The sequence below is a fragment of the Panicum hallii genome, chromosome 3 (genome assembly GCF_002211085.1).
Source record: "Panicum hallii strain FIL2 chromosome 3, PHallii_v3.1, whole genome shotgun sequence".
Classification (NCBI taxonomy): Eukaryota; Viridiplantae; Streptophyta; class Magnoliopsida; order Poales; family Poaceae; genus Panicum; species Panicum hallii.
Window position 1 is genome coordinate 59,773,426 of NC_038044.1, and position 16,504 is coordinate 59,789,929.

The 16,504-nt window shown below is 43.3% G+C and overlaps 2 protein-coding genes across 2 annotated transcripts; one reads left to right on the plus strand and one right to left on the minus strand.

Moving 5' to 3' along the window:
• The first annotated feature begins 10,686 nt into the window (after positions 1 to 10,686).
• Positions 10,687 to 12,071, plus strand: LOC112886891 (ocs element-binding factor 1). The gene has a single exon (XM_025952912.1). The coding sequence runs from the start codon at positions 11,288 to 11,290 to the stop codon at positions 11,738 to 11,740; it is 453 nt and encodes a 150-aa protein (XP_025808697.1). The 5' UTR covers positions 10,687 to 11,287; the 3' UTR covers positions 11,741 to 12,071.
• A 725-nt stretch (positions 12,072 to 12,796) lies between these two features.
• Positions 12,797 to 16,474, minus strand: LOC112886892 (cytochrome c oxidase subunit 5C). Its single transcript, XM_025952913.1, has 2 exons — positions 16,320 to 16,474; positions 12,797 to 13,251 (listed from the first exon to the last, which is right to left on the minus strand). Exon 2 carries the CDS (start codon positions 13,218 to 13,220, stop codon positions 13,029 to 13,031), a length of 192 nt encoding a protein of 63 aa, XP_025808698.1. The 5' UTR covers positions 13,221 to 13,251; positions 16,320 to 16,474; the 3' UTR covers positions 12,797 to 13,028.
• Positions 16,475 to 16,504: the final 30 nt, after the last annotated feature.

The following is a 16,504-nucleotide window of genomic DNA, read 5'->3' on the forward strand; positions in this document are numbered from 1 at the left end:
CATAGCTACAACATGGCATATATAGTCCTATAGACCCAGTTAGGTTGACTGATATGGCCACCATACAATGGTTCAAAATTAAAGTGGCTAATATGTTGCAGAATTATTAGCGATCTTGCGCCCTAGAAATCGGTTTGTTTGCATATCTAATTCCCATGGTGTGATTATTTTCCCAAAAGAAATGGGCACTCGTGAGTATCACATCAACAGAAGAAAAGGCACGGTTTACATTTGGATTTGAGTGTAATAAATATATGTGTGACTCTTTGGCTTTAAGCAGACCAATTCTCATATGCATCAAATGCATTGTAGTCCACGAAAATCTAATCTCTTAAGTAACACCACGAAGTCATTCTACAATACAGTGCATTTGGTTTTTCACTGATGCATCCACTAAACAATATGATAGTCACAATCTGAAAGACTTGGCTTGGCTAGTGTTATTTCAAGTTGTTACCTGCAGGTAGCCCCTGGCATCATTTTGGATTGAGTAAAAGATAAGCAACACCTAAAATAATTGTTTATGTAGTGGGTTCGTACTCCTTCGACAGCGACGCCCATTTCATTCTTGAGCTCTTGTTTTACTTTGTGGCATGAATTAGCAAAGTGTAAATTTTTTTGAATATCATCTTCCAAGTCACAATGTGCATCAGCATATTTTTACTATCCACCTAAATGTTTAGTAATTGTGCTACAAGATATAAGTTAAGATCGAAAATCCCTTTTTAGGGTCTTAACGCTCTATTCTGGTGCGGACCAATTAGGGTCCGTTTGGTTAGGGAGCCAAGCTGAATGGAACGGTTCCATTCCAATTTCTGAGGATGGAGCCGTTCCATTCTACGTTTGGTAAGGAGAACGGAGCCGTTCTATTTTTTGTTTGGTTGGAGAGTGCGCTAGAGTAGAACCGTTCCATTCTGTGTTTGGTTGGAGAGTCAGGTGAGTGAGGTTACCTCCTCCTTTATGGGGGTGAGGTTACCACCATATCATGTTCTCTATCGTCCCACTTAAATTGAACTTAAAATTCAACTTATACATGGAGAAAAGAAAAAGGACAATATTATGGGTAGATTGTACCAATTGAAATAGTTTGGGGAGATTGTGCTGAAATTGTGTTTAGCAGGTCAAGCTGGCAAAGTGGATTTTTCTTGGTAGTAAAATGGACTTTTTCCAACAAAAATCTAGGTGATTTCCTTTGATTCTGGTGAACTTGCTTGGACTTGACAAGTTGCAACCCTTTATGTTCACTGTTTTTGAAAGAATATTCTCCTCAATAATAATGCAAACAAAATTTATTATGTTCTTGAAATATTTCAAGTGTTCCTGGCTGATTTCTGAGTCAGACTATTGTGGCAGAACCAACCTGAATTATACCGGCTCAAGTACGCGAGTCCACTTTTGAGGGCTCCAACGTGCTTCAAACGGTATAATCTCTTGGCCTGTCGGGTAACGTCCCGATAAACCACCGATACACAGGATCAAATAAGGTTACCTCACACGAAAGTGAGTCCAGAGATACAATCACCATCACATTTTTACATCACAAGGAATTACATTCCAAGAGTTTCCAAATGAAGTATGAAGTTTCAATCTAGAGAAAAGGTTACAAACCGTTAAAGCTATGGTTTTTAGCAGCGGAAAACATACGCGACGATTACAACACGTCGTCAAGACATATGTCATGCTAAGCCCGGGCACGACATCACTCGGTATCATCAGTGTTGGCCAGGGACGGATTCTGTTCCGCGGGCCAACCATCTGAAAGAGCACAGGGCCAAGACAGGGGAAGAGTAGAGTCTTCAAAGGCATTACCTGAAAAACATATAACTAGCAAGGCTGAGTATACTAATACTCAGCAAGGCTTACCCGTCTCATGGTATACTTAGCCATGTAACTAGACTTATGAAGACTTATGATGGTTCTGGGTTTAGTTTTAGCTGAAAAGCAACAAAGAGTAGATCCTTATTTTAACTTTTAGCTTTCAGATTCTAGTTGATTATCCATTCTAGGTAAGCACCTATAACTAATCAAGCATGGTAAAATCTTTAATCAAGCATCATCTTTGATATTCACAAAGTTACTCTTGTTACTCTATGTGGTAAAGGGATCAAGCAATCTCATTCATCGTGAGAAGCGGACGATTCCTGAATCGAAATTCAACCATGCATGGTAAACCTAACTCACACGCTTGGAACACCAAAGGATCGTTCCGAAGCAACCGTTTGCCTTTCATTCCGACTCGTGGATCAGATCCACCACAAGCGACTGCAGGACCATACGCACTTCCAAAGTGCAGGACGTACGTCTGTAGCGCGACTACAAAACCCGTACTCCTGGTTGCCCAGCAACACGTATTCCTACACGTCGAACAAGGTAACCAAAAGAACCAAATACATGTGGTGGGGGGTATGTCCACTCCTCGGGCCGATCGGTTACTAGGCTTACCGCTTACCATATTTCACGGCATGTGGCTAGTACTTTCAAACGCTTAACCACCGCTACCACACACTGCGACCTTATCAAATTCATCAACACAGACGGGGTATCATCTTGACCCTGGTACCTCGTAAAATTCCCGTCCGTCATCCTTATAATGATAACAGGAAAGTAAACATCACAACGCCTATATCGCGCGAGTGACAGGAAATCACTCGACTTCTACCGGTCCTATAAGCAGAGCAGCTATTCGGACTCAAGTACTAGTGTTCAATACATCGGTTTCTGGAATTATGCAGCTAAGATTTTCAAACAACTCCTAAGAACTTAATGCATAAAGGCATATATAAATAGTATAGTTTGCAGTGTAATAAAGTAGCGTTATGTCCGGGGCTTGCCTTCGCTGGTGGGGTTGGGGTCAGTCAAGTTATATCTTCCGAATCTTGGTTCGGGGCTTTAGAGAATTCCGCGACGAGGTTCCCGGGGTCTTCAGAATTACCTCCTTCTGGTTCCGGGATTAGCTGGTAATTTCCGTCGGCGAGAGTGGTCGAGTCTATATGATATGCAAGATGGAGTTCAATGAATATATACACTTTCATTTCAATTCACGATAAAGTTGCAATCCAAATAAAAGAACATTACATTTCGACAAACAACCTAACTACCCTGTACTGGGCAGTCATTTATCGGGTATCAACCAAACTAACTAGTTACGTTAAGCAACAGGGTGGGTTACCCTAAACATCTATACTAACTTCATTAGGTAGCATGTTTGGTTATCTAATTGGTTGGTGTATAGGTCTTGGCCTTAACCGATGAGGATGCATCAGGTTTAGCCGATTGACGTGCTTTGGTTATGTCTAACAGAGGCGTGTCTACTGTGCTATCTTACTGATCTAGAGTTATATACTTTGGCCTGTGTAGCCGATGGATAGGTGCATCGGTTTCCTAATTGATCGATGAAAACATCGATTACTTTAGCAAAGGGTGTTTCCTAAAGCTGTTGTGTTTTAACTGAGATGTGCTTAAGTGTTATCCTAGGTAACTAGGTGTGGCTGCATCGGCTGGATTACGTCAACACAACAATTGAGTGCCGTACAGCCGATGGGGTTATCTAAGTTAGACCTATTTCAAAAATTAGATGTAACAGAACACTAATATTAAACTAGGTTGGTGAGACCATAAGTGCGGAATTAGACTAAGGAGGATGTGGTTGAAGGTATGTAACGGGTAAGCATATAGCCGATCTCTCAGCCGATAAATCGGCTGATAACAATGTGTGGATAAGGATGGGAAAACTAAGGATTGACCGGCCATATTTGACCGCTATGGGAAACAACTGGAATCGGCTTAGATCAGTGGATAATAGAACTCTAAGATTGTGTGTGCATCTCTGATACATCGACTATGTGCAGCCGATACGTTATCTAAATCGGATGGCTAGTTGATCACTGTGCGCATCGACATAGCCGATTTGTATTTTTAGCAAACTAGTCGATTTGTGAACATCAGCATGTTAGCTGATCAGGGTATGTAACTATTTGATTGCGCATTGGTAAACTAGTCGAAGTGTGAGCATCGGCCGAGCTAATATGTGCGCATGCGTTAGATTTGTGAATTGGCACAAGTAGCCGATTCCCTATGCTGTACTGGATGTGCTTAGCCGATAATTACGTTCTCTATTGGATGTGCCTATCCGATTCTTGACTGGAGTGTTAACCGGAGTAATCAGTGTTTGAGTGGTTCGATGATATCAGCAAACAACCGATTGATGCATAGCCGGCGTGGTTGTCTAGGTCGGACCAGGTCGGTCAGGGCACTAACATCGGATCGAACTGATAGGGTGGTTAACATCGGGCCGAGGGGCTTTTGCCGGTAGGGAAGAAGTCAAAAGGCTCATGGCCGATAGGGTCACGTCTATAGAAAATCGGCTGAACTAGTAGCCGATTGCTAAGCCTAGTTACAAAGGTGTATCAACTAAGTAGTCGATACACAAGGCATAACCAGAATCTTTATATAAAAAAGGGGCTCTAACAAGATTGCAATCAAGACCAAAGCAAAGGTATGAGCATCCATATGAATAAGGGTTAATCGATCATCACAAAAGTCTGCCATAGGGGCAGCAAGTACATCAGGCATGGTGCACTATTTAACTTCGGTCAATCTATTGCAAGGACTTTAACTACCAAGAGCTAATTAAGTTTAGCGTCACATAATCAGTAGGTTAAATATAAATCAAAAGCTTCACGTTCAGATTAGACATCTCGTATGCTTTAAAGTTGCACAATAAGTCTAATTAGGATTCGAACAAGAAGTATATCGCAACAACAAGCACACATGATTAAATATAGCTTTAAGTGGTTCATAAATTATTCCAAGTCAAACATTATGACACAAGTGTCACAAGGTTTTAGGTACGTTAACTAAGTTGTATTGAAGTTACGAGCTAGTTTTAACAAGCATACAAACAATATCATGCTTAAGCAATCAACTTTAAAGCATATGCTCAGAACCTGAGCAGCTGCACAGAGACATTCGTTGTAATCTTAATTCACGTTATAAATATCCAACAAAGGTGACATGACTTATTTAGGAACAAGAATCCGCTACTGAAATTAACAGGTATGAAAGCACATTTTAGTAACTCTTAAAAAGAAAACTATATTTAGGAACCAAATAAATGCAACAACTTGACATGCAGCAAGGATTTGGTAGCACAGATTAATTTGTATGATGATACACTGATATGGAGTGTAAAAAAGTAATTTTACCCGCATTTATTATTATTAACCTAAAGTATTTATTTTAATCTCCACGAGACAAATTGAACAAAAATAGATTTTCAAACATGCACACAGTCTCTGGGCACGAAATTTTTACAGTGAACTAAACATGTAAAAGAGTAAGTTACTACTTAAATTTCATAAATTTTTGACTTCCAGCACTGTAGATATTAAATAACAAGCTAAAACAAGTATTATTCATGATTAAATCAAAACATCATAAAAGCATTAATCAAACAGTAGATTAATTCTTTTTCCTAAGTTCCTCATGCTAGAACAAAATTAATCCAACTGGCTTTACATTTATACCATTTTTCTATTACTTGCTATGCAATTTTCAAAGCTTGCAACCACTTAAAATAATATTTAAACTAAAGCAAAATTTTTCTACTAACACATACAAAATTATACACATACTGCATAGACCTACTCACAAGGATTCCAAAACATCTTCTTTTGATATTTTACGATTTATATACTATTTTCTATGAATTTTTAAAGCTTTAAACAATTAGGTCCATAAAAGACTATACCTATGAGTCTATGACAACGCAGAAAACCCCTTGGAGTTGTTCCAATTGTTGCACGAGGTCCTTCCTGTGAGCTTGAAGCAGAGGAGGCGCCGTGGGGGCTCGGTTCCAGTGGGAGGTGGTCATGCCGGGGGCCGGGGAGCTCGAGCCGTTCACCGGGAGTCCGTTTTGGGGGTCAGAAGGCGAGCAGGAGAGCCAAAAGGAGGTCCTCGACGGGGGGGGGGGGGGGGGGGGGCGGAGCTCAGTGGAGCAGACAGCTCCGGCCGCAGTCTTCCGCACGCCTGTGCCATGCGTCCGCGCGCCGCCGGCCTCCCGCGACGCACGCGCCGCCTGCGCGTGCTCCCGCCGTCCGCGCCACGCGCGCGCACGCGCCCGAGCCTCGCCTACCCACACCTGCTCGCTCGCCGTCAGCCGCGCCGAGCCTGAGCCGCAGCTGCCGCCTGAAGCCACGCCCCGCACCGGCTCGCCTGTTGCCCGCGCGCTCCGCCCAGTCGCCGCCAGCTCGCGCCTGCGCCCTTGGCCGCGCCGCTCGGGGCCCACGCCGGACTGCCCCCCGTGCCTGTGCGCTGCGCCTGGAGCTGAGCAGAGGAAGAGAGGAAGGGAAAGAGCATTTGGATAGAGCTGCCGCCTGTGGTTAAAGAAAAAGGGCACAGGTGCCTGCGGAAGAATTCAAGACGCGTGGATTTTTGCAGCAGGAGGTGGCGAGGGCGGTGGAACAGCGGCGAACCGCAGTGCAGAGAAGCAGAGCAGCGCCAGAGGAGGAAGAGAAAGGGAATTTCCTGAGGACTTGTTTGTAATTTTAGAAAATTGCAGGGACCTATTGGTAAAGAAGAATTTAACCACTGTTCTGGAGCTCAAACAAAAATGTGGCCAAAATGAAAGTGGTACAACTTTTCAAGCTCTACAACTTTATTTTAGGGTTTGAACTCCAAAACTCAAAATATGAAGTTTTATTTTAAGACTTGGACTAAATTTGAATTTTATAAAATTTTTGTCATTGTTAGTATAAATTACATATAACCTTGGGCCTATTTGCAAATTGCTAAGTAAGTCATGATTACTTACATTATTACCCTTTGGCCTCTAGTAATTTTGGAAAGTTACTTTTGTAAATCACCTATTTCGCATAAAAAAGACTTGTACTGTTAATAAATTACACAAATACCCCTATTTCCACAACTTTACTCAAATTTTTACACAATTTAACTCATACATTTCTAATGCAACTGTTGGGTAAATATATATTTTTACAAGACATAAAGTAAGAAAATATATTTGCAAAACTACTCTTTACTTATTTTGAAGTTACCTTCTATCCAATTACATTTTGCAAAAACAACCCTAGGTTTTTCTGTAATTATAAAAGTACCCTTTTACTGGCACTTAAATTTTTCAAAAGCTTCACATAAACACACATGAGCTTTATACAAACAAACACATATTTCACACTAACAAATATATGTCTAACTTACAAGCACATGAACTGTCACAACTATGGTACTCTGAGTTAGACTATGGTACTCATTGTATCAAGGCAATAAATAAATACACTTTGCTTTGTCATGTGAAGTGTCTTATTTTGTTTCCTACCATTCCTTTATTTTGTTTCGTACCATTCCTTTGACAGGATCATCTTAAACATCAGTGATAAATCTAGCATATTTGTGAATAATTCACTGAATGGAACCAAAATAGGACATGTGAGATGATCAATTTCCCATGACACTTGACTCCAACATAGCATATTTGTGAATAATTCTTCTGTGTGCAATCAATTTCATGACACTTGACTCTAGGGCGCGAGGGGGGGGGGGGGCGCCTCCTGGTCGGCGCGCCGCGCGGCGGAGGGGGGAGAGGCCAGTCGCTCACCTGCAGAGGGGAGAGGAGCGGGCGGTGATGGGCAGTGGGACTCGAGCGCGCGCGGGAGGCGAGCGCTCGCGTCCGCTCGTTTTACCGAGCGGGCTCGTTCCGGATCTACGGGGAATATTCCCCTACGGGAGCGGTTCCGCTCCACGGTTCTTCAACCAAACACGTGCAAAAATGGAACCGCTCTACTCCGTTCAGCCTCCTTCCGCCAACCAAACACACGGTTAATTTGCCACAGCATGAGGAGGTATACTTTCCAGACAAGCCCACAAAATAAATGGAATTTGCCGAATATACCTGAGAACGAATCTTTTATTTTAGCAGGCATCATGTGGACGGCTGTATGCACATGCATGCAGATGCCCACCGACCGTGCAAACATATTAATTATTAGTAATGTACTAGTGCATAACTTTTACTAGGCGGTAGAAGGCTAATATGGTCCAATTAAGCTGTGTTACTTTTATTTTGTTGCCGCTTGGAACTTTTTATGAAACTCTCACCTACATACGTTTTTATAAAATTAATATTTAGTTGCCAACCTTTAATCCTCCAGCAATAAAAAACTTTGATCTATACAGTACATGTTAACAAATAACTGCTCAGTATTTTACCATGTCAATCTCTAGAATTAGACACTTATGTTTTAAGATAACAACTTGATTAAAGGTGCATATGAGACGCATAAATAGCTGGAGGGTCTTGTGGTTGATTTTTCTTCTTCCTCAAGAAACTCTCACACTGCTATGAAAACAAATCACAGCATGGAACGGAAGCCTATCCTACACAAGAAGTGCACAAAATGTTCATTCATAGGGCAATCATGGAGGCATCACATTCAAGTGAGGTGGAGCCCACGATGTTAGGCCCAAACATATAAGAACCTGGACAATAATAATTGAGGTGCCCATGTTTGTCTCCCTTTTCCTAGTCCATTCTATCTCCAAGAAAAATAAATATAAGGAGCAAATTCCAGCTCACTTATTTGTTTTGTGGTCAGTATAGTTTGGACTCACCCTTCATCTACATATAATTTTCCAAATGATCATGGGTTCAATGGATGTTCTTCTCTTGAGCTCATTTGATATGAATAAACAAAGCTGGGATAGGCTGAGTGTGATGTTTTGTTTCTTCTTATGTGAGCTTTGGCAGAAAATTTCTTCGAGGTTGGTTGGAGAGTGATTATACAATACTAGGGCATCACGTCAAAAGATCATCAATTTAACAAAAAAAAGCGACGATAATAACCAGTACTGCAGATCTGATTTTTGTAATTATCTTTTGGTGCGACTACTGTTGCTGAAATATTCCATGCCATCGATCTCATGTGCTTCCACGTGTTATCATGCATAGGGAAACATGACTATTTAAAAATAAATTCTTTTCCAAAAGAACAAATGTATTCATTTTCTTTCCTCCAACTCCCATATTCGTTATTTTAAAAAAAAATGTATAGTCACTTAGGCAGGTTTGGTGCTTATCGTACAAAGCTTAAGCACTAATTAAATGTTTTCCTATAAGTTGTCGGCCTGGAGCTCATCATTTAAATAGGAGGTACTATATATAGTCAAGTACCTACAAGATACAATGAACCTATAAAGATGTCTGCTATAATGCTCTTTTGGAATTGCACTAACTAATGCCATGCTGTAGAATGCCTAGAGAGATCATGGCAAGTTGTTGTGATTCAAGATAAAATCTAGGGATCTCATATCAAGCAACCGTCCATTTTCCAGCCCTTTTGTTTTTACTCAACTTTCAGAGATAAACTCATGTCGTACCAAGTCCGGAAATCTTTAGTTCAAAGTTAATTGCATCTTTCAACAAGGAGGTTATTAGCTAAGTATACTTATTTTTTGAAATTAAAAATATACTTTTTTTCATCATGCTTCCAAAATTCATAATCGTGATGATTCATGAAGATGACTTCGCCTCAAAGAGAAACGAAAATATCCTTTGCCTGACCCCGGGTTAGTTGGCTCCTACTGCACTTTCAGAAAAGTGCAAAGATTCTTTACAGGGGCATTACTGGAACAAGCACCTTGAGCTCAGCTCACATTAGTCTACAGTCGACACATGTGGTCCGTGTAAACCGAACGAGTATTAAAAGTGATCTCTTGTGATTAATGTAAACAATCTGAGGGGAACTGATTCTTATGTTGGCTCTGCAGTTTTGCTTTTACATAAAAGATTGTTGAGGGGGCGCAGAATTGTTTGCTTTTTACCTCTCCTTCTTCAAATATAAAGGAAATTATTAAACAAAATGCGACATAATATATATTTTAACTGAAGGAAGAACACACACCACGTAAGAAATAACACGAATCACAAGAGAATAAAGTGGGTTATAGCTTCAGTTCCGCGCCGACACGAAGATCTGCCGAATAAATAATTTAGCGAGTCTTAGTTACTCTCTCCATTCCAAAATACTTGTCGTTTTAATTCTTTTAAATTTATAGATTTTGCTACGCATCTAAACAAACATTATATCTAAATACATACAAAAAATGGAAGGAGTATTTTTTATTATACACACTCAAAGGATGGACCGTGCCGAGGGCCGTCATCGCTGGAGTAGGAGGCTATACACAAAGCTCAGAACTAAAATAAGTATAGTTAATGTATATCTAAATAAATTAGAACTAACTCCGCAAAGATGTCTACTTAAAAATAATGCAATAATATTTTACATCAATTCTAATATTTTTAACGAGCTCCAACATAGCTATAGTGTCCAACCTTTTTAAAAACTATAAACATATCAAATATTAATACAACACACAACATGTCACGACGCCTACCCCCTTGCGGGCGGTCCAAATCAATCAGCCACGCCACCGGAACCGCCGACCCCGGCCCGCCTTGCATGATGCACGAACGAAAACAACCCATGCGCCCCCCACAGGGCCATTGACAGCCACCCAAGACCGGACTAGTAAAGATTCCCTTCACCTTTCTCCCATCATTCATTCATCTGGAGCCATCCTGCAACCTCCCGTGGCAAGATTACCGAAACGCCCCCCGGGTGGAGGATTACGGAAATGCCCTCGGCCCGGCATTAAATAAGCCTCCCCACCTCACCTGATCCCCTCCCCTTCCCTCTCCGATTGAGTGGCTCATCTTCTTCCTTCCCCAGCCAGCTCCGAGGTTGCAAGTTGCAATCCTCTCTTCCGACCTCCCAATTCCTCCAGATTCCAGCTCGGTTCTCTCGAGCTCGAGCGGATCGGCCTCCTCCGATCGAAGCTCTGCTCGGCTTCCCCGTCCAAGAACTCGTGCTGTTCTTCGTGGAAGATCTTTTGGCGGAAGATCCAAACTCTTGTGTTGGGGCTCTCCGGGTTTTCCTGCGCTGGAGGGAGGTTTCGTTCTCGCTGGCCATGGTTTGGCTGGGAAGCAGCATCTTGATGCCCAATCTCTGAGCTTTATGAAGATCGCCAGCCACCTGCGCCGCTCCTGCTTCCTCCACTCCTTCTCCGTTGTCTTCCTCTACTGGTTTTATGTGATCTCATAACTTGCCCTCACCCGGATCCGCCATTCCCCGTGCTCTCCCCGTCCCCTCCTTCTCCCCCCTTCGTTCTTGCTTTCCGGAATCGCCGAATAATAGCACTAGCCGCAGCAGCAGCGGTAGAGAATTTGGTGGTAAGCTAGGCCGGCCCCGCGCGGGAAGATCGTGCCTTGATGTCGTCGTCGTCACTGTCGCCGGCGGGGAGGACGTCCGGGTCGGACGGCGACTCGGCGGCCGACACGCACCGGCGCGAGAAGCGCCGGCTGTCGAACCGCGAGTCGGCGCGGCGGTCGCGGCTGCGGAAGCAGCAGCACCTGGACGAGCTCGTGCAGGAGGTGGCGCGGCTGCAGGCCGAGAACGCGCGCGTGGCGGCGCGCGCCGCCGACATCGCGTCGCAGTACGCGCGCGTGGAGCAGGAGAACACCGTGCTCCGGGCCCGCGCCGCCGAACTCGGCGACCGGCTGCGCTCCGTCAACGAGGTGCTTCGCGTCGTCGAGGAGTTCAGCGGCGTTGCCATGGACATCCAGGAGGAGATCCCGGCCGACGACCCGCTGCTCCGGCCGTGGCAGCTGCCCTACCCCGCCGCCGCCATGCCCATCGGCGGCGCGCACATGCTCCGGTACTGATGGTGATGCCGCCCCACCAGCCATGGAGGCAGCTGGAGCTCGGCTGTGGTTGGCAACAAAGGATTGGCTGCACCTGCACCTGCCCACATGATCACATCTACCTGGTTGCTTCGAGAATTACATAGGCTCTATCTGCTGCTGCTGTGTTAACTCTGTATTCTGGTTCTTCAATAATTGGTGCTGTTGTCTGTCTGTCTGTCTCTCTGTCTAAGAGATGATGCTCATCTTATGTGGTTGTAGTTTCGTGCTTGGTTTCTGTACTTTCTGTCTTGTAATGTTATGAATAAGTGTTATGATTCCCTATTCCCTCTAAATAGTTTCAGTTGGATCTGATGGTGTGTCTGAGTTTTACTCCAGTTCTCAACCTGTCATTAGTTGTAGATATCTCTGACTCGGCGAGATATGGTAACTTCACATCATGAAAGGAAAAAAGACTGCATGTGAGTCACAAAAGATGTGAGTTCTTATCAAACCTCAAAGCAAGGAGAAAGGCATCAAAACAACTTGAGTGCAAAGTTACACATCTAATAAAGCGATCAAATCAAAGGGAAAATCTTCTGTTCCAAAGTTCCTCGCTGGATTCTGTCTGCTGACAGCTCCCTCTCCTAGCATGTTGCTTGATCCATCTCCTTGGCATCGAAGCAGTAACAAACAATACTTTGATTTGTCTCTTTTATCAGAACAAAACAAATGGATTATTGCATTATTGCATCCTCATGCATGCATCTCTTTTCTCCAGCACCCCAGTTAGCAAGCAGTTGTTAAACACCTGCTAATCTGCTATGTGAGCAAAGCAAAATGGAACTTGCATCAAAACAATGGAGTCACTACATCCGTGACGAAGGCGAAAACGACAGTGAAAGGCACAGGAAAACCTTAAAAACTTATCTTGACCGAACCTGTGACGTTGCCAAATGAAAGAGCACCAGCTGCGCGTGCAATCAGGTCAAGATTTTTAGTGCTCCATCCACTCAAGATTATGTCAAACACAGATTGAGTAATCGCTGTTAGGTAACCCACCATCCCATTCACATAAAGGAGCAAACTCGAGCACAATTACTCGCAAAGATCACATGAACTTATGTAAACTAGATCAGAATTCAGTTGTTTGGTATGACCTGGACCTGTTCAAATATTCATGAAAAAGAAGGAAATTCAACAAAATCTGGTGTTCTCAAATGGTTATGCTTATTTTTCAAGACAAATCTCCACAGCATTCACTTCTTCATGCTCTCCAGAGTTTCAGAAACAACTGTGAGAAAATAACTTCAGACTTGGCGCGTGGAAGCTACTCCTCGACAACGACGCTGATCTGGCCCTTGTCCAGCATGTCGTAGAAGGATCTAGTCTTCCTCTGCTCGTTCCAGTGGTGCATCTTCCACATGCCACCGGCAATCAGCCCAAGGGTGAGTCCAATGAAGATCTCCTTCACCACACTCGGGCCCTTGAGGGTGGCATGTGCAACCCTGCCACCTGCCATTTGCTTGCTGTTGAGTTCAGATGCCAAATGCCTGAAAGAAATGGAGGAGATTCTGTAAGTTTACGTGGGAGCAACAGGCAGACAGCATATCTTCACCAAGGTAAAAAGATACTCTTAATAAATGCAGACATGTGTATACAGCATCACACATTTTTGGCACATTTAGATTATTTGTTTTAGTCACACCAAAAAGGGAGTTGATTTGATTTGTACATAGCAAAAGTGGACCTGAAATGATACTGTAAAGAGGTAAAAATGGAAGAGATTAAAATAACACTTGAATATGCAAAGTGCTATACAAACTTAAGCAAAGTGAGCAGAGTATTCAGAAATGCTGGAGGGTTTTACTGTACAACAGAATCAAACTCCCTATATTCTTGCATTCACCTCCTAAATTATCCTATTCCACCATGAAAGCTTCTTAAGCGATTGGGACAGTATAAAATGTGAAACAAGAAACACTTCAGCTATGGTATCAATCATTGCTTATTCTATCACCTCCCACCCCAAAGAAAAAAAAACAAATGTACACCAGGACCTTCACCTAATCTGCCACTCACACAAAAACACAGCCACCATGGTCAAACAAAGCCACAAATCCCGCAAAGCAAATTAGTTGGGAGGGGCTTCCTTATCATCCGTTGTCAAATCAAGGTAACAATATCAACATCCTAGCATCTGCAATAGTGAGAGTGCAAACTATCCCCTACCTAACAGGTGTATATCAAACCAGACAGACAGCATTATCAGAATTGCACAATGCTGCATCATTCACTCGCCATCTACTAAACAACAAACATGTGCTGATTTTCAGTTGGCCTATTTCTTCAATTTGATTTGATGCAGATCTTACTTGTTACACACACTCTCAACCTAGACCAATGAAAAAACTCAATTTGACTCGAAATTAAAGAGAAACTCAAAACAGAACAACAGTAAGATCACTTTGATCAAAGTAGTTACTGACAAGCTCTAAAAATTTACCAAAGAGCATGAGTATCATAAAAAATTACCAAAGAACTCTAAAAATTCAATAAAATCATAAAAAGCTCCTAGAAAAGAGCAATAAGCTGATTGCTTAATAGACAACAGATTGATTTCTTTGGTGAAACAGAAAATAATAACAGACTACCCTCTGAGCAAAATCCAAACATTTCAAAAGATGAGGCATACTAGAGACTTCAATGAGCTTGCACTAAGAGCAGTTTATGCTGTGGGATAGGAAAGGACTGAACGGTAGGCACCAAAAGCTTCTATTAAAAGTAGATTCAATTAATCTACAGGCAGAAGCTCAAGTAAAAGTGTATGTGACTAGTGTTACGATGACAAGAACAACACCAAGGAACTTAACCAAGGGTTTACAGGCCAGCATTCACAGGCAATTTCCAATATTAAGTTATTAACACCTCAATAGAATATAATCTCACTTCTGATCGTTCAGTATTGCACATGGAAGTACAAATGCACATATAGTGCAACCAAAGAGATGCTAGATGAATATGAATATATAAATATACGAATAAAATGAAAGGGCACCCTAAAGCAACATCCACACCACAGAACAAGATGAGATGTACTCATGTACAGAAATGCTTAGTCTTAACTGTTATGTATCCTAGAAGCTACAAGAAGATGAAGCTGATAAGGCCTTCTAGCATGTATTAATGAAATAGCTTCCACGCATTCGAGAAAATTGTGCTAGGTACAGGCAATACAGCGGATCCTGGGCCCAGGTTTAGAGGCTAAACACCATCCACATACTGGAAATTGTCTAAGAAGATTAAAAAGAATGAAGACCCACAGCACAAAGCATTAAAAATAGAAAGAAATAAAAACAGGCAGCAACTTCAAAGTATGCTAGCTAGGCCACAAAAATCCTATAAGTAACAACTCCTATCAGTCGACGTCGCGAGAACAGAGGATATGAGCATGTATCATTGATCATCAGGATGCAGTAATAAATACAGCCAGCTTCCTGACCTAATTCGTTAATTTATTGATAAAGGTGCCTCTATGAAGCTAAGACAACATAAACATGACCTTGTTCATTCAGATTCTGAATGAACAATGAAATACTGAGAAGTGAAGGACACATTACAACAGCCATTTACATTTTTCCTACTGCTGCATTCAGATTATTTGATGTACTCATGAACACATCCTGAGTCAAACACCATACACCTGAGGCCACACACATCAAAAGGCTGTTTCGGGCACAAATGCTAGTAAGAAGATTACACTCAGGCTATCCAGTTGGGTCTAGGCCCCAGCTTAAGAAGCTGAAGCTGAAGCTGAACTGCATCAACACACTGGATACTGCCTAAGACGAGAAAACATGAAAAACAATGATGCAGACCTTTTTCAACCTGAAAACATGATGTACCCAATAATGTCACGGGAGGCTATGCTTATACCCCATCCAGAGGCAACGGTAAATGCAGCCGAAGGCTGGTCCAATTTACCAAGCCTGTGACCACTAATCTGTGCCCTAAGCTATCATTTAACAGAGCTATATTCCTATGCATGTAGTATCCCAGCCATACCGCATCCAGAACATGGGGGCAACAGAAAATACTGAACAGACAAGGATACAACCCGCAAGGCGGCAAAGGAGAAATCGCTTTGCATACAGACCACGCAGCATTTCCCCTGGCAAAAAATCGACATTTTCACCATTCACATCCTAATACCAATCGCACCACAACGGCGCATACGCATAGAACCATCAGGACTGCCTCCGCAGGATGGGTGACTAGACGGGTGAATTAACCGTCACCACGCCATCGCTGACGACCCTTTCATGCTCCAAACCCAACAACCAAACCGGAGACGCGCGCCCTTTCCGCGCACCCGCGCCTCGCTATAATCCGAGACCCAGCCCCCCTCGACTTACATGCCCTGGGACCCTCCAGCGGCACGGATCCGCCGCGCGAACCCAGGGCGACGGCAACGAGGACGCGCCAGATCCGAACGGTCAATGAAATCAGGGGGGGAACTTTCCTTCAACCTCGAGCAGGCGCGTAGCGGGGTTGGATCGGGCGCCAGGGCAGGAAGGATCGGGGGCACGAGGAGGAGGGGAGAGAGAGGAGAGGAGCTCACCTCGCCGGAGATGGAGAAGGGGGTGGGGATGCGCCGCCGCCGCGAGAGAGACAGGACGAACGTGAGTCTGTTCGATCCGTGAGGGGTGTCGTTTTTGCGGAGACGCCCTTTAAAGCCCGCGTATTCGCGAGCGAGTGGCTGGTGGCCTGGCGCTGACTGGCTCGTGGCTCTCCCCGCCTCCATAC

Excerpts from the sequence above, each read along its gene's own strand:
- LOC112886891 (XM_025952912.1), top strand. The coding sequence starts at position 11,288 with ATGTCGTCGTCGTCACTGTCGCCGGCGGGGAGGACGTCCGGGTCGGAC.
- LOC112886892 (XM_025952913.1), bottom strand. The coding sequence starts at position 13,220 with ATGGCAGGTGGCAGGGTTGCACATGCCACCCTCAAGGGCCCGAGTGTG.